The sequence below is a fragment of the Heptranchias perlo genome, unplaced genomic scaffold (assembly GCF_035084215.1).
Source record: "Heptranchias perlo isolate sHepPer1 unplaced genomic scaffold, sHepPer1.hap1 HAP1_SCAFFOLD_427, whole genome shotgun sequence".
In the NCBI taxonomy this organism is placed as follows: domain Eukaryota; kingdom Metazoa; phylum Chordata; class Chondrichthyes; order Hexanchiformes; family Hexanchidae; genus Heptranchias; species Heptranchias perlo.
In genome coordinates this window covers 58,301-80,802 of record NW_027139439.1, presented here as the reverse complement: position 1 = coordinate 80,802, position 22,502 = coordinate 58,301, and the positions used below count along the sequence as shown (strand labels likewise).

Sequence of the window (22,502 nt, the reverse complement as noted above, 5' to 3'; positions counted from 1 at the left end):
GTAAAGAGAGAGATACGTCCCATCACAGTGAGAATAAAGGGAGAGATACGTCCCATCACAGTGAGAATAAAGGGAGAGATACATCCCATCACAGTGGGAGTAAAGGGAGAGATACGTCCCATCACAGTGAGAGTAAAGGGAGAGATACGTCCCATCACAGTGAGAGTAAAGGGAGAGATACATCCCATCACAGTGAGAGTAAAGAGAGAGATACGTCCCATCACAGTGAGAATAAAGGGAGAGATTCATCCCATCACAGTGGGAGTAAAGGGAGAGATACATCTCATCACAGTGAGAGTAAAGGGAGAGATACGTCCCATCACAGTGAGATAAAGGGAGAGATACATCCCGTCACAGTGAGAGTAAAGGGCGAGATACGTCCCATCACAGTGAGAGTAAAGGGAGAGATACGTCCCATCACAGTGAGAGTAAAGGGCGAGATACGTCCCATCACAGTGAGAGTAAAGGGCGAGATACGTCCCATCACAGTGAGAGTAAAGGGAGAGATACGTCCCATCACAGTGAGATAAAGGGAGAGATACATCCCGTCACAGTGAGAGTAAAGGGTGAAATACATCCCATCACAGTGAGAGTAAAGGGAGAGATACATCCCATCACAGTGAGAGTAAAGGGCGAGATACGTCCCATCACAGTGAGAGTAAAGGGCGAGATACGTCCCATCACAGTGAGAGTAAAGGGCGAGATACATCTCATCACAGTGAGAGTAAAGGGAGAGATACATCCCATCACAGTGGGAGTAAAGAGAGAGATACATCCCATCACAGTGGGAGTAAAGGGAAAGATACATCCCATCACAGTGAGAGTAAAGGGCGAGATACGTCCCATCACAGTGAGAATAAAGGGAGAGATACGTCCCGTCACAGTGAGAATAAAGGGCGAGATACATCCCATCACAGTGAGAATAAAGGGAGAGATACGTCCCATCACAGTGAGAGTAAAGGGAGAGATACATCTCATCACAGTGAGAATAAAGGGAGAGATACATCTCATCACAGTGAGAATAAAGGGAGAGATACGTCCCATTAGAGTGAGAATAAAGGGAGAGATACATCTCATCACAGTGAGAATAAAGGGAGAGATACATCTCATCACAGTGAGAGTAAAGGGAGAGATACGTCTCATCACAGTGAGAATAAAGGGAGAGATACATCTCATCACAGTGAGAGTAAAGGGAGAGATACGTCCCATCACAGTGAGAATAAAGGGAGAGATACATCCCATCACAGTGAGGATAAAGGGAGAGATACGTCCCATCACAGTGAGAATAAAGGGCGAGATACATCTCATCACAGTGAGAGTAAAGGGAGAGATCCGTCCCATCACAGTGAGAGGAAAGGGAGAGATACGTCCCATCACAGTGAGAATAAAGGGAGAGATACATCCCATCACAGTGAGAGTAAAGGGCAAGATACGTCCCGTAACAGTGAGAGTAAAGAGAGAGATACATCCCATCACAGTGAGAGTAAAGGGAGAGATACGTCCCATCACAGTGAGAGTAAAGGGAGAGATACATCCCGTCACAGTGGGAGTAAAGGGAGAGATACGTCCCATCACAGTGAGAGTAAAGGGCAAGATACGTCCCTTAACAGTGAGAGTAAAGAGAGAGATACATCCCATCACAGTGAGAGTAAAGGGAGAGATACGTCCCATCACAGTGAGAGTAAAGGGCAAGATACGTCCCGTAACAGTGAGAGTAAAGAGAGAGATACATCCCATCACAGTGAGAGTAAAGCGAGAGATACGTCCCATCACAGTGAGAGTAATGGGAGAGATACATCCCATCACAGTGAGAATAAAGGGAGAGATACATCCCGTCACAGTGGGAGTACAGGGAGAGATACGTCCCATCACAGTGAGAGTAAAGGGCAAGATACGTCCCGTAACAGTGAGAGTAAAGGGAGAGATACATCCCGTCACAGTGGGAATAAAGGGAGAGATACTTCCCATCACAGTGAGAGTAAAGGGAGAGATACGTCCCATCACAGTGAGAGTAAAGGGAGCGATACATCCCGTCACAGTGGGAGTGAAGGGCAAGATACGTCCCGTAACAGTGAGAGTAAAGAGAGAGATACATCCCATCACAGTGAGAGTAAAGGGCAAGGTACGTCCCGTAACAGTGAGAGTAAAGAGAGAGATACATCCCATCACAGTGAGAGTAAAGGGAGAGATACGTCCCATCACAGTGAGAGTAAAGGGAGAGATACGCCCCATCACAGTGAGAGTAAAGGGAGCGATACATCCCGTCACAGTGGGAGTAAAGGGAGAGATACGTCCCATCACAGTGAGAGTAAAGGGCGAGATACGTCCCATCACAATGAGAATAAAGGGAGAGAAACATCCCATCACAGTGAGATCAAGGGAGAGATACGTCCCATCACAGTGAGAGGAAAGGGAGAGATACGTCCCATCACAGTGGGAGTAAAGGGAAAGATACGTCCCATCACAGTGAGAATAAAAAGAGAGATACGTCCCGTCACAGTGAGATCAAGGGAGAGATACGTCCCATCACAGTGAGAGTAAAGAGAGAGATACGTCCCATCACAGTGAGAATAAAGGGAGAGATACATCCCATCACAGTGGGAGTAAAGAGAGAGATACGTCCCATCACAGTGAGAATAAAGGGAGAGATACGTCCCATCACAGTGAGAGTAAAGGGAGAGATACATCCCATCACAGTGAGAGTAAAGAGAGAGATACGTCCCATCACAGTGAGAATAAAGGGAGAGATACGTCCCATCACAGTGAGAATAAAGGGAGAGATACGTCCCATCACAGTGAGAGTAATGGGAGAGATACATCCCATCACAGTGAGAGTAAAGAGAGAGATACGTCCCATCACAGTGAGAATAAAGGGAGAGATACATCCCATCACAGTGGGAGTAAAGGGAGAGATACATCTCATCACAGTGAGAGCAAAGGGAGAGATACGTCCCATCACAGTGAGATAAAGGGAGAGATACATCCCGTCACAGTGAGAGTAAAGGGCGAGATACGTCCCATCACAGTGAGAGTAAAGGGAGAGATACGTCCCATCACAGTGGGAGTAAAGGGCGAGATACGTCCCATCACAGTGAGAGTAAAGGGCGAGATACGTCCCATCACAGTGAGAGTAAAGGGAGAGATACGTCCCATCACAGTGAGATAAAGGGAGAGATACATCCCGTCACAGTGAGAGTAAAGGGCGAGATACATCCCATCACAGTGAGAGTAAAGGGAGAGATACATCCCATCACAGTGAGAGTAAAGGGCGAGATACGTCCCATTACAGTGAGAGTAAAGGGCGAGATACGTCCCATCACAGTGAGAGTAAAGGGCGAGATACATCCCATCACAGTGGGAGTAAAGAGAGAGATACATCCCATCACAGTGGGAGTAAAGGGAGAGATACATCCCATCACAGTGAGAGTAAAGGGCGAGATACGTCCCATCACAGTGAGAATAAAGGGAGAGATACGTCCCGTCACAGTGAGAATAAAGGGCGAGATACATCCCATCACAGTGAGAATAAAGGGAGAGATACGTCCCATCACAGTGAGAGTAAAGGGAGAGATACATCTCATCACAGTGAGAATAAAGGGAGAGATACATCTCATCACAGTGAGAATAAAGGGAGAGATACGTCCCATCACAGTGAGAATAAAGGGAGAGATACATCTCATCACAGTGAGAATAAAGGGAGAGATACATCTCATCACAGTGAGAGTAAAGGGAGAGAAACGTCCCATCACAGTGAGGATAAAGGGAGAGATACGTCCCATCACAGTGAGAATAAAGGGTGAGATACTTCTCATCACAGTGAGAGTAAAGGGAGAGATACGTCCCATCACAGTGAGAGTAAAGGGAGAGATACGTCCCATCACAGTGAGAATAAAGGGAGAGATACGTCCCATCACAGTGAGAGTAAAGGGCAAGATACGTCCCGTAACAGTGAGAGTAAAGAGAGAGATACATCCCATCACAGTGAGAGTAAAGGGAGAGATACGTCCCATCACAGTGAGAGTAAAGGGAGAGATACATCCCGTCACAGTGGGAGTAAAGGGAGAGATACGTCCCATCACAGTGAGAGTAAAGGGCAAGATACGTCCCGTAACAGTGAGAGTAAAGAGAGAGATACATCCCATCACAGTGAGAGTAAAGGGAGAGATACGTCCCATCACAGTGAGAGTAAAGGGCAAGATACGTCCCGTAACAGTGAGAGTAAAGAGAGAGATACATCCCATCACAGTGAGAGTAAAGCGAGAGATACGTCCCATCACAGTGAGAGTAAAGGGAGAGATACATCCCATCACAGTTAGAATAAAGGGAGAGATACATCCCGTCACAGTGGGAGTAAAGGGAGAGATACGTCCCATCACAGTGAGAGTAAAGGGCAAGATACGTCCCGTAACAGTGAGAGTAAAGGGAGAGATACATCCCATCACAGTGGGAATAAAGGGAGAGATACGTCCCATCACAGTGAGAGTAAAGGGAGAGATACGTCCCATCACAGTGAGAGTAAAGGGAGCGATACATCCCGTCACAGTGGGAGTGAAGGGCAAGATACTTCCCGTAACAGTGAGAGTAAAGAGAGAGATACATCCCATCACAGTGAGAGTAAAGGGCAAGATACGTCCCGTAACAGTGAGAGTAAAGAGAGAGATACATCCCATCACAGTGAGAGTAAAGGGAGAGATACGTCCCATCACAGTGAGAGTAAAGGGAGAGATACGTCCCATCACAGTGAGAGTAAAGGGAGCGATACATCCCGTCACAGTGGGAGTAAAGGGAGAGATACGTCCCATCACAGTGAGAGTAAAGGGCGAGATACGTCCCATCACAATGAGAATAAAGGGAGAGAAACATCCCATCACAGTGAGATCAAGGGAGAGATACGTCCCATCACAGTGAGAGTAAAGGGAGAGATACGTGCCATCACAGTGGGAGTAAAGGGAAAGATACGTCCCATCACAGTGAGAATAAAAAGAGAGATACGTCCCGTCACAGTGAGATCAAGGGAGAGATACGTCCCATCACAGTGAGAGTAAAGAGAGAGATACGTCCCATCACAGTGAGAGTAAAGAGAGAGATACGTCCCGTCACAGTGAGATAAAGGGAGAGATACGTCCCATCACAGTGAGAGTAAAGAGAGAGATACGTCCCATCACAGTGAGAATAAAAAGAGAGATACGTCCCGTCACAGTGAGATCAAGGGAGAGATACGTCCCATCACAGTGAGAGTAAAGAGAGAGATACGTCCCATCACAGTGAGAGTAAAGGGAAAGATACGTCCCATCACAGTGAGAATAAAGCGAGAGATACGTCCCATCACAGTGAGAATAAAGGGAGAGATACGTCCCATCACAGTGAGAGTAAAGGGAGAGATACATCCCATCACAGTGAGAATAAAGAGAGAGATACGTCCCATCACAGTGAGAGTAAAGGGAAAGATACGTCCCATCACAGTGAGAATAAAAAGAGAGATACGTCCCATCACAGTGAGAATAAAAAGAGAGATACGTCCCGTCACAGTGAGAGTAAAGGGAAAGATACGTCCCATGACAGTGAGAGTAAAGAGAGAGATACGTCCCATCACAGTGAGAATAAAGAGAGAGATACGTCCCGTCACAGTGAGATCAAGGGAGAGATACGTCCCATCACAGTGAGAGTAAAGAGAGAGATACGTCCCATCACAGTGAGAATAAAGAGAGAGATACGTCCCGTCACAGTGAGAATGAAAAGAGAGATACGTCCCATCACAGTGAGAATAAAAAGAGAGATACGTCCCGTCACAGTGAGAGTAAAGGGAAAGATACGTCCCATGACAGTGAGAGTAAAGAGAGAGATACGTCCCATCACAGTGAGAATAAAGAGAGAGATACGTCCCGTCACAGTGAGATCAAGGGAGAGATACGTCCCATCACAGTGAGAGTAAAGAGAGAGATACGTCCCATCACAGTGAGAATAAAGAGAGAGATACGTCCCGTCACAGTGAGATCAAGGGAGAGATACGTCCCATCACAGTGAGAATAAAGAGAGAGATACGTCCCATCACAGTGAGAGTAAAGGGAAAGATACGTCCCATCACAGTGAGAGTAAAGAGAGAGATACGTCCCATCACAGTGAGAATAAAGAGAGAGATACGTCCCGTCACAGTGAGATCAAGGGAGAGATACGTCCCATCACAGTGAGAGTAAAGAGAGAGATACGTCCCATCACAGTGAGAATAAAGGGAGAGATACGTCCCATCACAGTGAGAATAAAGGGAGAGATACATCCCATCACAGTGAGAATAAAGAGAGAGATATGTCCCGTCACAGTGGGAGTAAAGGGAGAGATACATCCCATCGCAGTGAGAATAAAGGGAGAGATACGTCCCATCACAGTGAGAGTAAAGAGAGAGATACATCCCATCACAGTGAGAATAAAGAGAGAGATACGTCCCGTCACAGTGAGAATAAAGGGAGAGATACGTCCCATCACAGTGAGAGTAAAGGGAGAGATACGTCCCGTCACAGTGAGATAAAGGGAGAGATACGTCCCATCACAGTGAGAGTAAAGGGAGAGATACGTCCCATCACAGTGAGATTAAAGAGAGAGATACGTCCCATCACCGTAAGAGTAAAGAGAGAGATACATCCCATCACAGTGAGATAAAGGGAGAGATACATCCCATCACAGTGAGAGTAAAGAGAGAGATACGTCCCATCACCGTGAGAGTAAATAGAGAGATACGTCCCATCACCGTGAGAGTAAAGAGAGAGATACGTCCCATCACCGTGAGAGTAAAGAGAGAGATACGTCCCATCACCGTGAGAGTAAAGAGAGAGATACATCCCGTCACAGTGAGATCAAGGGAGAGATACGTCCCATCACAGTGAGAGTAAAGAGAGAGATACGTCCCATCACAGTGAGATTAAAGGGAAAGATACGTCCCATCACAGTGAGAATAAAGGGAGAGATACATCCCATCACAGTGAGATTAAAGAGAGAGATACGTCCCATCACAGTGAGAGTAAAGAGAGAGATACGTCCCGTCACAGTGAGAGTAAAGGGAGAGATACATCCCATCACAGTGAGAGTAAAGGGAGAGATACGTCCCGTCACAGTGAGATAAAGGGAGAGATACGTCCCGTCACAGTGAGAGTAAAGGGAGAGATACGTCCCATCACAGTGAGAATAAAAAGAGAGATACGTCCCGTCACAGTGAGATAAAGGGAGAGATACGTCCCATCACAGTGAGAGTAAAGGGAGAGATACGTCCCATCACAGTGAGAGTAAAGAGAGAGATACGTCCCATCACCGTGAGAGTAAAGAGAGAGATACGTCCCATCACCGTGAGAGTAAAGAGAGAGATACGTCCCATCACCGTGAGAGTAAATAAGAGAGATACATCCCATCACAGTGAGAGTAAAGAGAGAGATACGTCCCATCACCGTGAGAGTAAAGAGAGAGATACGTCCCATCACCGTGAGAGTAAAGAGAGAGATACATCCCATCACAGTGAGAGTAAAGATGAGTTGTGACACAATGGCTTGCGGCCCTGGTTGTAATGTTTGCGTGCCGGTCGTATCTGTGTCATGTTTAGTTATTGTACATTCTCTGTACTAGGACCCCACTCATGTGCTCAGTCCTGTCATTGACATCATCAACATGGACACCTTCGCTTACGTTGCAGCTTCATCGGATCTGAGAGGAGGTAGGACAGAGAGTCAACAGCAGCAACACGTATCCACATTGTATCTTTAACGGAAAAAATCCTCTCTCGATAATTCTGGAACAGACAAAGACATTGAAATCGACTCCGCACCATTGAGGGAGAGTGTCGGAGAGGTGGGAAGGCAGAACTGAAAGCCAGTGGAAAAGATGGAGTTTGAGAAGACTTCTTAAAGGAGGAGAGGTTTAGGGTTTAGGGAGGACGTACTAGAGAGTAGAGCTGAGGCGGATTAAGGGTCTGCTGCCAGTGGTGAGGGGGGTGGGAGGGGGATATATACAGAAGGCCAGAGTCAGAGGACTGAAGGGTGTGGGGGAGATAAAGCTGGAGGAGGGTACAAGGTTCGGGAGAGGCGAAGCTGTGGAGGGATTTGAAGATGAGCATGAGGAATTTATACTGGATGTGTTGTAGGACAGGGAGCCAGTGTAGGTCACTGAGGGTGGGTTTGGTGGGTGAACAGGTCTTACTGTGGGACTGGATGTGTTGTAGGACAGGGAGCCAGTGTAGGTCACTGAGGGTGGGGTTGGTGGGTGAACAGGTCTTACTGTGGGGCTGGATGTGTTGTAGGACAGGGAGCCAGTGTAGGTCACTGAGGGTGGGGTTGGTGGGTGAACAGGTCTTACTGTGGGGCTGGATGTGTTGTAGGACAGGGAGCCAGTGTAGGTCACTGAGGGTGGGTTTGGTGGGTGAACAGGTCTTACTGTGGGACTGGATGTGTTGTAGGACAGGGAGCCAGTGTAGGTCACTGAGGGTGGAGTTGGTGGGTGAACAGGTCTTACTGTGGGGCTGGATGTGTTGTCGGACAGGGAGCCAGTGTAGGTCACTGAGGGTGGGTTTGGTGGGTGAACAGGTCTTACTGTGGGACTGGATGTGTTGTAGGACAGGGAGCCAGTGTAGGTCACTGAGGGTGGGTTTGGTGGGTGAACAGGTCTTACTGTGGGGCTGGATGTGTTGTAGGACAGGGAGCCAGTGTAGGTCACTGAGGGTGGGTTTGGTGGGTGAACAGGTCTTACTGTGGGGCTGGATGTGTTGTAGGACAGGGAGCCAGTGTAGGTCACTGAGGGTGGGTTTGGTGGGTGAACAGGTCTTACTGTGGGGCTGGATGTGTTGTAGGACAGGGAGCCAGTGTAGGTCACTGAGGGTGGGTTTGGTGGGTGAACAGGTCTTACTGTGGGGCTGGATGTGTTGTAGGACAGGGAGCCAGTGTAGGTCACTGAGGGTGGGTTTGGTGGGTGAACAGGTCTTACTGTGGGGCTGGATGTGTTGTAGGACAGGGAGCCAGTGTAGGTCACTGAGGGTGGGTTTGGTGGGTGAACAGGTCTTACTGTGGGACTGGATGTGTTGTAGGACAGGGAGCCAGTGTAGGTCACTGAGGGTGGGTTTGGTGGGTGAACAGGTCTTACTGTGGGACTGGATGTGTTGTAGGACAGGGAGCCAGTGTAGGTCACTGAGGGTGGGGTTGGTGGGTGAACAGGTCTTACTGTGGGGCTGGATGTGTTGTAGGACAGGGAGCCAGTGTAGGTCACTGAGGGTGGGTTTGGTGGGTGAACAGGTCTTACTGTGGGGCTGGATGTGTTGTAGGACAGGGAGCCAGTGTAGGTCACTGAGGGTGGGTTTGGTGGGTGAACAGGTCTTACTGTGGGGCTGGATGTGTTGTAGGACAGGGAGCCAGTGTAGGTCACTGAGGGTGGGTTTGGTGGGTGAACAGGTCTTACTGTGGGGCTGGATGTGTTGTAGGACAGGGAGCCAGTGTAGGTCACTGAGGGTGGGTTTGGTGGGTGAACAGGTCTTACTGTGGGGCTGGATGTGTTGTAGGACAGGGAGCCAGTGTAGGTCACTGAGGGTGGGTTTGGTGGGTGAACAGGTCTTACTGTGGGGCTGGATGTGTTGTAGGACAGGGAGCCAGTGTAGGTCACTGAGGGTGGGGTTGGTGGGTGAACAGGTCTTACTGTGGGGCTGGATGTGTTGTAGGACAGGGAGCCAGTGTAGGTCACTGAGGGTGGGTTTGGTGGGTGAACAGGTCTTACTGTGGGGCTGGATGTGGGCAGCTGCATTTTGGACAAGTTGGAGTTAGTGGAGGGTAAAGGACGGGAGGCCAGAAAGAAGGCACTAGAATAATGGAGATGATAGAAGCCTGGGGGAGGGGGTGAGGAGCGAAGGCCTGAGGTATGGACGGAGGCAGGTGATGTCATGAAGGTGAAAGTAAGTGGTCTTTGTGATGGAGAGAGTGTGAGGTTAAATGTTGAGCTTTGGGTTGATGAGGACATCAAGGGGTCGATTTTGCAATGATGGCGGGTTGGGGGGGGCGGGCGGGGGGGCGGAGGGGGGATTGAAGGAGTGCCTGGCAAACAAAATTTACCGTTTCCGACACAATCGCATGTTGATTGATGATGATTAATGTCCTCTCCGGGTTTCACGCCCAGCAGCCAGACTGATTGACAGGCTGACTGCCGTCAGGAACTGCAACATGAGGGGGTGGAGGAGGGGGGTGAGAGAGAGAGAGAGAGAGACGTCATCCGGCACTGGAACAGAAGATCGGGGGGGAGAGGGGAAGATCGGGGTGGGGAGGAGGGAAGATCGGGGGGGAGAGGGGAAGATCGGGGGGGGGAGGAGGGAAGATCGGGGGGGAGAGGGGAAGATCAGGGGGGAGAGGGGAAGATCAGTGGGGGAGAGGGGAAGATCGTGGGGGGGGGCGAAGATCGTGGGGGGGAGAGGGGAAGATCAGTGGGGGAGAGGGGAAGATCGTGGGGGAGAGGGGAAGATCAGTGGGGGAGAGGGGAAGATCAGTGGGGGAGAGGGGAAGATCAGTGGGGGAGAGGGGAAGATCGTGGGGGGGGGGGGAAGATCGTGGGGGGGAGAGGGGAAGATCAGTGGGGGAGAGGGGAAGATCGTGGGGGGGAGAGGGGAAGATCGAGGGGGAGAGGGGAAGATTGAGGGGGAGAGGGGAAGATCAGTGGGGGAGGGGGGAAGATCGTGGGGGGGGGAAGATCGTGGGGGGGAGAGGGGAAGATCAGTGGGGGAGGGGGGAAGATCAGTGGGGGAGAGGAGAAGATCGAGGGGGAGAGGGGAAGATTGAGGGGGAGAGGGGAAGATCAGTGGGGGAGGGGGGAAGATCAGTGGGGGAGAGGAGAAGATCGGGGGGGAGAGGGGAAGATCAGTGGGGGAGAGGGCGAGATCAGTGGGGGAGAGGGCGAGATCGGGGGGGAGAGGGGAAGATCAGTGGGGAAGAGTGGAAGATCGGGGGGAGAGGGGAAGATCGGGGGGGGAGAGGGGAAGATGGGGGGAGAGGGGAAGATCAGTGGGGGAGAGGGGAAGATCGGGGGAGAGGGGAAGATAGGGGGGGGAGAGGGGAAGATGGGGGGGGAGAGGGGAAGATCAGTGGGGGAGAGGGGAAGATCAGTGGGGGGGAGGGGAAGATCGGGGGGGAGAGGGGAAGATCAGTGGGGGAGAGGGGAAAATCGGGGGGAGAGGAGAAGATCAGTGGGGGAGAGGGGAAGATCAGTGGGGGGGAGGGGAAGATCGGGGGGGGAGAGGGGAAGATCAGTGGGGGAGAGGGGAAAATCGGGGTGAGAGGAGAAGATCAGTGGGGGAGAGGGGAAGATCGGGGGGGAGAGGGGAAGATCGAGGGGGGCGAGAGGGGAAGATCGAGAGGGGAAGATCATGGGGGAGAGAGGAAGATCGGGGGGAGAGGGGAAGATCGGGGGGAGAGAGGGGAAGATCAGTGAGGGAGAGGGGAAGATCGGGGGGGAGAGGGGAAGATCGGGGGGAGAGAGGGGAAGATCAGTAAGGGAGAGGGGAAGATCGGGGGGAGAGGGGAAGATCGGGGGTGAGAGGGGAGGATCAGTGGGGGAGAGGGGAAGATCGTGGGGGGCGAGAGGGGAAGATCGAGGGGGGAGAGGGGAAGATCATGGGGGAGAGGGGAAGATCAGTGGGGGAGAGGGGAAGCTCAGTGGGGGAGAGGGGAAGCTCAGTGGGGGAGAGGGGAAGATCCGTGGGGGAGAGGGGAAGATCGGGGGGGGGAGAGGGGAAGATGGGGGGGAGAGGGGAAGATCGGGGGAGGGGGGGGAGGGGAAGATCGGGGGGGGAGAGGGGAAGATCGGGGGGGAGAGGGGAAGATGGGGGGGAGAGGAGAAGATCGGGGTGGGGGGAGAGGGGAAGATCGGGGGGGGAGAGAGGAAGATCGGGGGGGAGAGGGGAAGATGGGGGGGAGAGGGGAAGATCGGGGGGGGAGAGGGGAAGATCGGGGGGGGAGAGAGGAAGATCGGGGGGGAGAGGGGAAGATGGGGGGGAGAGGGGAAGATGGGGGGGAGAGAGGAAGATCGGGGGGGGAGAGGGGAAGATCGGGGGGGAGAGAGGGGAAGATCAGTGGGGGAGAGGGGAAGATTGGGGGGGAGGGGAAGATCAGTGGGGGGGAGGCGAAGATCAGGGGGAGAGGGGGAAGATCGGGGGGAGAGGGGAAGATCGGGGGGGAGAGAGGGGAAGATCGAGGGGGGCGAGAGGGGAAGATCGTGGGGGACGAGAGAGGAAGATCAGAGGGGAGAGGGGAAGATCCGGGGGGGAGAGAGGGGAAGAGGGAAGATCGAGGGGGGCGAGAGGGGAAGATCGTGGGGGACGAGAGAGGAAGATCAGAGGGGAGAGGGGAAGATCCGGGGGGGAGAGAGGGGAAGAGGGAAGATCGAGGGGGGCGAGAGGGGAAGATCGTGGAGGGAGAGGGGAAGATCTGGGGGGAGAGGGGAAGATCATCGGGGAGAGGGGAAGATCGGGGGGGGAGAGGGGAAGATCATGGGGGAGAGGGGAAGATCTGGGGGGAGAGGGGAAGATCGTGGGGGGGAGAGGGGAAGATCATGGGGGAGAGGGGAAGATCTGGGGGGAGAGGGGAAGATCATCGGGGAGAGGGGAAGATCGGGGGGGAGAGGGGAAGATCATGGGGGAGAGGGGAAGATCTGGGGGGAGAGGGGAAGATCGTGGGGGGGAGAGGGGAAGATCGTGGGGGAGAGGGGAAGATCATCGGGGAGAGGGGAAGATCGGGGGGGAGAGGGGAAGATCATGGGGGAGAGGGGAAGATCTGGGGGGAGAGGGGAAGATCGAGGGGGGGGAGAGGGGAAGATCGTGGGGGAGAGGGGAAGATCTGGGGGGAGAGGGGAAGATCGTGGGGGGGAGAGGGGAAGATCATGGGGGAGAGGGGAAGATCTGGGGGGAGAGGGGAAGATCATCGGGGAGAGGGGAAGATCGGGGGGGAGAGGGGAAGATCATCGGGGAGAGGGGAAGATCGGGGGGGAGAGGGGAAGATCATGGGGGAGAGGGGAAGATCTGGGGGGAGAGGGGAAGATCGGGGGGGAGAGGGGAAGATCGAGGGGGGGGAGAGGGGAAGATCGTGGGGGAGAGGGGAAGATCTGGGGGGAGAGGGGAAGATCGTGGGGGGGAGAGGGGAAGATCGTGGGGGAGAGGGGAAGATCATGGGGGAGAGGGGAAGATCTGGGGGGAGAGGGGAAGATCTGGGGGGAGAGGGGAAGATCGGGGGGGAGAGGGGAAGATCGAGGGGGGGGAGAGGGGAAGATCGTGGGGGAGAGGGGAAGATCATGGGGGAGAGGGGAAGATCTGGGGGGAGAGGGGAAGATCGGGGGGGAGAGGGGAAGATCGAGGGGGGGGAGAGGGGAAGATCGTGGGGGAGAGGGGAAGATCTGGGGGGAGAGGGGAAGATCGTGGGGGGGAGAGGGGAAGATCGTGGGGGAGAGGGGAAGATCGAGGGGGGCGAGAGGGGAAGATCGAGGGGGGCGAGAGGGGAAGATCGGGGGGGAGAGAGGGGAAGATCGTGGTGGGGAGAGGAAGATCTGGGGGGAGAGGGGAAGATCATGGGGGAGAGGGGAAGATCTGGGGGGAGAGGGGAAGATCGTGGGGGGGGAGAGGGGAAGATCATCGGGGAGAGGGGAAGATCGTGGGGGGGAGGGGAAGATCTGGGGGGAGAGGGGAAGATCATGGGGGAGAGGGGAAGATCTGGGGGGAGAGGGGAAGATCGTGGGGGGGGAGAGGGGAAGATCATCGGGGAGAGGGGAAGTTCGTGGGGGGGAGAGGGGAAGATCGTGGGGGGGAGAGGGGAAGATCGTGGGGGAGAGGGGAAGATCGTGGGGGGGGAGAGGGGAAGATCATCGGGGAGAGGGGAAGATCGTGGGGGGGAGAGGGGAAGATCGTGGGGGGGAGAGGGGAAGATCGTGGGGGAGAGGGGAAGATCTGGGGGGAGAGGGGAAGATCATGGGGGAGAGGGGAAGATCAGGGGGGGAGAAGGGAAGATCAGGGGGGGAGAGAGGAAGATCGAGGGGGAGAGGGGAAGATCAGGGGGGAGAGGGGAAGATCGGAGGGGAGAGGGGAAGATCAGGGGGGCAAGGGGAAGATCGAGGGGAAGATCAGGGGGGGAGAGGGGAAGATCATCGGGGAGAGGGGAAGATCGTGGGGGGGAGAGGGGAAGATCGTGGGGGGAAGAGGGGAAGATCGTGGGGGGAAGAGGGGAAGATCGAGGGGGAGAGGGGAAGATTGCTGGGGAGAGGGGAAGATTGATGGGGAGAGGGGAAGATCGGGGGGGAGATGGGAAGATCGAGGCGGGCGAGACGGGAAGATCGTGGGGGGGAGAGGAGAAGATCGTGGGGGGAAGAGGGGAAGATTGAGGGGGAGAGGGGAAGATTGAGGGGGAGAGGGGAAGATTGAGGGGGAGAGGGGAAGATCGGGGGGGGAGAGGGGAAGATCGAGGGGGAGAGAGGGGAAGATCAGTGGGGAGAGGGGGAAGATCAGTGGGGGAGAGGGGAAGATCGAGGGGGGCGAGGGGAAGATCGAGGGGGGCGAGAGGGGAAGATCGAGGGGGGCGAGAGGGGAAGATCGGGGGGGAGAGAGGGGAAGATCGTGGTGGGGAGAGGGGAAGTTCGTGGGGGGGAGAGGGGAAGATCGTGGTGGGGAGAGGGGAAGATCGTGGTGGGGAGAGGGGAAGATCGTGGGGGGAAGAGGGGAAGATGGGGGGGGAGGGGAAGATCGGGGGGGGAGAGGGGAAGATGGGGGGGAGGGGAAGATCGGGGGCGAGAGGGGAAGATCGTGGGGGAGAGGGGAAGATCTGGGGGGAGAGGGGAAGATCATGGGGGAGAGGGGAAGATCAGGGGGGGAGAAGGGAAGATCAGGGGGGGAGAGAGGAAGATCGAGGGGGAGAGGGGAAGATCAGGGGGGAAGAGAGGAAGATCGAGGGGGAGAGGGGAAGATCGTGGGGGAGAGGGGAAGATCTGGGGGGAGAGGGGAAGATCATGGGGGAGAGGGGAAGATCAGGGGGGGAGAAGGGAAGATCAGAGGGGGAGAGAGGAAGATCGAGGGGGAGAGGGGAAGATCAGGGGGGAGAGGGGAAGATCGTGGGGGGGAGAGAGGAAGATCAGGGGGGAGAGGGGAAGATCGGAGGGGAGAGGGGAAGATCAGGGGGGCAAGGGGAAGATCGAGGGGAAGATCAGGGGGGGAGAGGGGAACATCATCGGGGAGAGGGGAAGATCGTGGGGGGGAGAGGGGAAGATCGTGGGGGGAAGAGGGGAAGATCGTGGGGGGAAGAGGGGAAGATCGAGGGGGAGAGGGGAAGATCAGTGGGGGAGAGGGGAAGATCAGTGGGGGAGAGGGGAAGATCGAGGGGGGCGAGAGGGGAAGATCGAGGGGGGCGAGAGGGGAAGATCGGGGGGGAGAGAGGGGAAGATCGTGGTGGGGAGAGTGGAAGTTCGTGGGGGGGAGAGGGGAAGATCGTGGTGGGGAGAGGGGAAGATCAGTGGGGGGGAGAGGGGAAGATCGTGGGGGGAAGAGGGGAAGATGGGGGGGGAGGGGAAGATCGGGGGGGGAGAGGGGAAGATGGGGGGGAGGGGAAGATCGGGGGCGAGAGGGGAAGATCGTGGGGGGAAGAGGGGAAGATCAGTGGGGGAGAGGGGAAGATCGGGGGGGGGAGAGGGGAAGATGGGGGGGAGAGGGGAAGATCGGGGGGGGGAGAGGGGAAGATCGGGGGGGAGAGAGGGGAAGATCAGTGGGGGGGAGAGTGGAAGACCGTGGGGGGAAGAGGGGAAGATCAGTGGGGGAGAGGGGAAGATCGTGGGGGGAAGAGGGGAAGATGGGGGGGAGAGGGGAAGATCGGGGGGGGAGAGGGGAAGATCGGGGGGGGGAAGATCGGGGGGGGGGGAGAGGGGAAGATCGGGGGGGAGAGGGGAAGATGGGGGGGAGAGGAGAAGATCGGGGGGGAGAGAGGGGAAGATCAGTGGGGGAGAGGGGAAGATCAGTGGGGGGGAGGGGAAGATCAGGGGGAGAGGGGGAAGATCGGGGCGAGAGGGGAAGATCGGGGGGGAGAGAGGGGAAGATCGAGGGGAGCGAGAGGGGAAGATCGTGGGGGACGAGAGGGGAAGATCGTGGAAGGAGAGGGGAAGACCGAGGGGGGAAGAGGGGAAGATCAGGGGGGGAGAGGGGAAGGGGGAAGCTCGAGGGGGGCGAGAGGGGCAGATCGAGGGGGAGAGGGGAAGATCGTGGCGGAGGGAGAGGGGAAGATCATGGGGAGAGGGGAAGATCGAGGGGGAGAGGGGAAGATCAGGGGGGAGAGGGGAAGATCGTGGTGGGGGAGAGGGGAAGATCGTGGGGGGGAGAGGGGAAGATCGTGGGGGAGAGGGGAAGATCGTGGGGGGGGGGAAGATCGGGGGGGAGAGGGGAAGATCGGGGGGGGAGAGGGGAAGATCGTGGGGGGGAGAGGGGAAGATCATGGGGGAGAGGGGAAGATCGTGGGGGGGGGGAAGATCGGGGGGGGGAGAGGGGAAGATCGGGGGGGAGAGGGGAAGATGGGGGGGAGAGGAGAAGATCGGGGGGGGGAGAGGGGAAGATGGGGGGGAGGGGAAGATCGGGGGCGAGAGGGGAAGATCGTGGGGGGAAGAGGGGAAGATCAGTGGGGGAGAGGGGAAGATCGGGGGGGGGAGAGGGGAAGATGGGGGGGAGAGGGGAAAATCGGGGGGGGGAGAGGGGAAGATCGGGGGGGAGAGAGGGGAAGATCGTGGTGGGGAGAGGGGAAGATCAGTGGGGGGGAGAGGGGAAGATCGTGGGTGGAAGAGGGGAAGATCAGTGGGGGAGAGGGGAAGATCGTGGGGGGAAGAGGGGAAGATCAGTGGGGGAGAGGGGAAGATCGGGGGGGGGAGAGGGGAAGATGGGGGGGGAGGGGAAGATCGGGGGCGAGAGGGGAAGATCGTGGGGGGAAGAGGGGAAGATCAGTGGGGGAGAGGGGAAGATCGGGGGGAGAGGGGAAGATCGGTGGGGGAGAGGGGAAGATCGGGGGGGGGTAAGATCGGGGGGGGGAGAGGGGAAGATGGGGGGGAGAGGAGAAGATCGGGGGGGAGAGAGGGGAAGATCAGTGGGGGAGAGGGGAAGATCAGTGGGGGGGAGGGGAAGATCAGGGGGAGAGGGGGAAGATCGGGGGGAGAGGGGAAGATCGGGGGGGAGAGAGGGGAAGATCGAGGGGAGCGAGAGGGGAAGATCGTGGGGGACGAGAGGGGAAGATCGTGGAGGGAGAGGGGAAGACCGAGGGGGGAAGAGGGGAAGATCAGGGGGGGAGAGGGGAAGGGGGAAGCTCGAGGGGGGCGAGAGGGGCAGATCGAGGGGGAGAGGGGAAGATCGTGGCGGAGGGAGAGGGGAAGATCATGGGGAGAGGGGAAGATCGAGGGGGAGAGGGGAAGATCAGGGGGGAGAGGGGAAGATCGTGGTGGGGGAGAGGGGAAGATCATCGGGGAGAGGGGAAGATCGTGGGGGGGAGAGGGGAAGATCATCGGGGAGAGGGGAAGATCATGGGGGAGGAGACGGGAAGATCGTGGGGGGGGGAGAGTGGAAGATTGTGGGGGGGAGAGGGGAAGATCGTGAGGGGGAGAGGGGAAGATCATCGGGGAGAGGGGAAGATCGTGGGGGAGGAGAGGGGAAGATCGTGGGGGGGGAGAGGGGAAGATCATCGGGGAGAGGGGAAGATCGTGGGGGAGGAGAGGGGAAGATCGTGGGGGGGGAGAGGGGAAGATTGTGGGGGGGAGAGGGGAAGATCGTGGGGGGGAGAGGGGAAGATCGGGGGGCAAGGGGAAGATCGAGGGGAAGATCAGGGGGGGAGAGGGGAAGATCAGGGGGGAGAGGGGAAGATCGTGGGGGGGAGAGGGGAAGATCAGGGGGGGAGAGGGGAAGATCGTGGGGGGGAGAGGGGAAGATCGGGGGGGGGAGAGGGGAAGATCGAGGGGGAGAGGGGAAGATCAGGGGGCAAGGGGAAGATCGAGGGGGAGAGGGGAAGATCAGGGGGGGAGAGGGGAAGATTGATGGGGAGAGGGGAAGATCGTGGGGGGGAGAGGGGAAGATCGAGGGGGGCGAGAGGGGAAGATCAGTGGGGGAGAGGGGAAGATCGGTGTGGGGGGAGATGGGAAGATCGAGGCGGGCGAGACGGGAAGATCGAGGGGGGCGAGAGGGGAAGATCGGGGGGGAGAGGGGAAGATCGTGGGGGGGAGAGGGGAAGATCGTGGGGGAGAGGGGAAGATCGTGGGGGGGAGAGGGGAAGATCTTGGGGGGAGAGGGGAAGATCGGGGGGGAGAGGGGAAGATCGTGGGGGGAAGAGGGGAAGATCAGTGGGGGAGAGGGGAAGATCGAGGGGGCGAGCGGAAAATCAGGGGGGGAGAGGGGAAGATCGTGGGGGGGGAGAGGGGAAGATCGGGGGGGAGAGGGGCAGATCGAGGGGGAGAGGGGAAGATCGTGGGGGGGAGAGGGGAAGAGGGGAAGATCGAGGGGGAGAGGGGCAGATCGGGGGGGAGAGGGGAAGATCGATGAGGAGAGGGGAAGATCGTGGGGGGAGAGGGGAAGATTGTGGGGGGAGAGGGGAAGATTGTGGGGGGAGAGGGGAAGATCGTGGTGGGGAGCGGGGAAGATCGTGGTGGGGAGAGGGGAAGATCAGGGGGAGGGGGAAGATTGGGGGAAGCTCAGGAGGACTTTGGGGGGGTGAAGAGAGGGACATCGGGTGGATATTAGGGGGTGAAGAGTGGGACATCTGGGAGGTGAAGAATGGGACATCGAGGGGACATTGGGGGGGTGAAGAGTGGGACATTATGAGGACGGGGGGGTGAAGAGTGGGACATCGGGAGGACATTGAGGGGGGTGAAGAGTGGGACATCGGGAGGATATCGGGGGGGGGTGAAGAGTGGGACATTGGGAGGACATTGGGGGGGGGTGAAGAGTGGGACATCGGGAGGATATCGGGGAGGTGAAGAGTGGGACATTGGGGGGTTATTGGGGGGGTGAAGAGTGGGACATTGGGGGGTTATTGGGGGGGTGAAGAGTGGGACATTGGGGGGTTATTGGGGGGTGAAGAGTGGGACATTGGGGGGTATTGGGGGGGTGAAGAGTGGGACATCAGGGGGGGGTATTGGGGGAGTGAAGAGTGGGACATTGGGGGGTATTGGGGGGGTGAAGAGTGGGACATCGGGGGGGTATTGGGGGGGGGTGAAGAGTGGGACATCGGGGGGTTATTGGGGGGGTGAAGAGTGGGACATCGGGGGGTTATTGGGGGGGTGAAGAGTGGGACATCGGGGGGTTATTGGGGGGGTGAAGAGTGGGACATCGGGGGGTTATTGGGGGGGTGAAGAGTGGAACATCGGGGGGTATTGGGGGAGTGAAGAGTGGGACATCAGGGGGTATTGGGGGGGTGAAGAGTGGGACATCGGGGGGGTATTGGGGGGGGGGTGAAGAGTGGGACATCGGGAGGTATTGGGGGAGTGAAGAGTGGGACATCAGGGGGGTATTAGGGGGGGGTGAAGAGTGGGACATCGGGGGGTTATTGGGGGGGTGAAGAGTGGAACATCGGGGGGTATTGGGGGAGTGAAGAGTGGGACATCAGGGGGGGCATTGGGGGGGTGAAGAGTGGGACATCGGGGGGGTATTGGGGGGGGGTGAAGAGTGGGACATCGGGAGGTATTGGGGGAGTGAAGAGTGGGACATCGGGGGGGTATTGGGGGGGGGGGTGAAGAGTGGGACATCGGGGGGTATTGGGGGGGTGAAGAGTGGGACATCGGGGTTTATTGGGGGGGGTGAAGAGTGGGACATCGGGGGGGTATTGGGGGGGGGGTGAAGAGTGGGACATCGGGGGGTATTGGGGGAGTGAAGAGTGGGACATCAGGGGGGGTATTGGGGGAGTGAAGAGTGGGACATCAGGGGGGTATTGGGGGAGTGAAGAGTGGGACATCGGGGGGTATTGGGGGGGTGAAGAGTGGGACATCGGGGGGTTATTGGGGGGGTGAAGAGTGGAACATCGGGGGGTATTGGGGGAGTGAAGAGTGGGACATCAGGGGGGCATTGGGGGGGTGAAGAGTGGGACATCGGGGGGGTATTGGGGGGGGTGAAGAGTGGGACATCGGTGGGGGTATTGGGGGGTGAAGAGTGGGACATCAGGGGGTTATTGGGGGGGGTGAAGAGTGGGACATCAGGGGGGGTATTGGGGGGGTGAAGAGTGTGACATCGGGGGGGTATTGGGGGGGTGAAGAGTGGGACATCGGTGGGTATTGGGGGGGGTGAAGAGTGGGACATCAGGGGGTATTGGGGGGGGGTGAAGTGTGGGACATCGGGGGGGTATTGGGGGGGGGGGTAAAGAGTGGGTCATCGGGGGGGTATTGGGGCGGGTGAAGAGTGGGACATCGGGGGGTTATTGGGGGGGTGAAGAGTGGGACATCGGGGGGTTATTGGGGGGGTGAAGAGTGGAACATCGGGGGGTATTGGGGGAGTGAAGAGTGGGACATCAGGGGGTATTGGGGGGGTGAAGAGTGGGACATCGGGGGGGTATTGGGGGGGGGTGAAGAGTGGGACATCGGGAGGTATTGGGGGAGTGAAGAGTGGGACATCAGGGGGGTATTGGGGGGGGTGTGAAGAGTGGGACATCGGGGGGTTATTGGGGGGGTGAAGAGTGGAACATCGGGGGGTATTGGGGGAGTGAAGAGTGGGACATCAGGGGGGGCATTGGGGGGGTGAAGAGTGGGACATCGGGGGGGTATTGGGGGGGGGGTGAAGAGTGGGACATCGGGAGGTATTGGGGGAGTGAAGAGTGGGACATCGGGGGGGTATTGGGGGGGGGGTGAAGAGTGGGACATCGGGGGGTATTGGGGGGGTGAAGAGTGGGACATCGGGGTTTATTGGGGGGGGTGAAGAGTGGGACATCGGGGGGGTATTGGGGGGGGGTGAAGAGTGGGACATCGGGGGGTATTGGGGGAGTGAAGAGTGGGACATCAGGGGGGGTATTGGGGGAGTGAAGAGTGGGACATCAGGGGGGTATTGGGGGAGTGAAGAGTGGGACATCGGGGGGTATTGGGGGGGTGAAGAGTGGGACATCGGGGGGTTATTGGGGGGGTGAAGAGTGGAACATCGGGGGGTATTGGGGGAGTGAAGAGTGGGACATCAGGGGGGGCATTGGGGGGGTGAAGAGTGGGACATCGGGGGGGTATTGGGGGGGGGTGAAGAGTGGGACATCGGGGGGGGTATTGGGGGGTGAAGAGTGGGACATCAGGGGGTTATTGGGGGGGGTGAAGAGTGGGACATCAGGGGGGGTATTGGGGGGGTGAAGAGTGTGACATCGGGGGGGTATTGGGGGGGTGAAGAGTGGGACATCGGTGGGGTATTGGGGGGGGTGAAGAGTGGGACATCAGGGGGTATTGGGGGGGGGTGAAGTGTGGGACATCGGGGGGGTATTGGGGGGGGGGGTAAAGAGTGGGTCATCGGGGGGGTATTGGGGCGGGTGAAGAGTGGGACATCGGGGGGGTATTGGGTGAGTGAAGAGTGGGACATCGGGGGGTTATTGGGGGGGTGAAGAGTGGGACATCGGGGGGGTATTGGGGGGGTGAAGAGTGGGACATCAGTGGGGTATTGGGGGGGTGAAGAGTGGGACATCAGGGGGTATTGGGGGGGTGAAGAGTGGGACATCGGGGGGGTATTGGGGGGGGTGAAGAGTGGGACATCAGTGGGTATTGGGGGGGTGAAGAGTGGGACATCAGTGGGTATTGGGGGGGTGAAGAGTGGGACATCAGGGGAGTATTGGGGGAGTGAAGAGTGGGACATCGGGGGGGTATTGGGGGAGTGAAGAGTGGGACATCAGGGGGTATTGGGGGGGGTGAAGAGTGGGACATCAGGGGGGTATTGGGGGGGGTGAAGAGTGGGACATCAGGGGGGTATTGGGGGGGGTGAAGAGTGGGACATCACTGGGTATTGGGGGGGGTGAAGAGTGGGACATCAGTGGGTATTGGGGGGGTGAAGAGTGGGAGATCAGAGTGGGAGACATCGGACATCGGAGCAGGGTGCAAAGGTAGGATCATTTTGTGCTTTCACTTCTCTCTATGGTTTTTAATTTAATTTATTTAGTTTCTTGTTCCCTGATCCGGCCCTTCAGGCCTGGTTTCACCTGGTGTGATTCAGAAGCGGTGGGAAAGCCGCCCAGGTAAGTTAAAAATCGTTTTAATCACTTACTCTGTCACAGGTAAAGTGCCTTAAATACCTCAATGAGGTACATTTGGCTCTTTAACTGTTTTAAAGCCGGCGGGACTTCCGTTTTCGGGTCACCTGCGCGCACACAGGTGGGTCCCTGGGAAACTCGGAAATCGGCAGGTTGGAGCCGGCTTCCAAACCCGAACGGGATTTCCATGATTTTCGGGGTCCTCCCGCCCCCAATGCACCCGCAATTGCCCCCCTAAAATTGAGCCCCAAGTGTTTGAATGGTGTGGTTCAGATCAAGCAAGCGGCCAGGGAGAGTTTGGACTCG

General features: G+C 57.0%; 1 protein-coding gene across 2 annotated transcripts in view; it reads left to right on the top strand.

Moving 5' to 3' along the window:
- Positions 1 to 22,502, top strand: part of galnt14 (UDP-N-acetyl-alpha-D-galactosamine:polypeptide N-acetylgalactosaminyltransferase 14 (GalNAc-T14)) — a 118,941-nt gene that overhangs the window by 41,645 nt on the left and 54,794 nt on the right. For both annotated transcript variants that reach the window (XM_067978935.1, XM_067978934.1), the window contains exon 4: positions 7,609 to 7,696. In XM_067978935.1, coding sequence (XP_067835036.1) covers positions 7,609 to 7,696 — 88 coding nt within the window. The remainder of the gene's footprint in view (positions 1 to 7,608; positions 7,697 to 22,502) is intronic.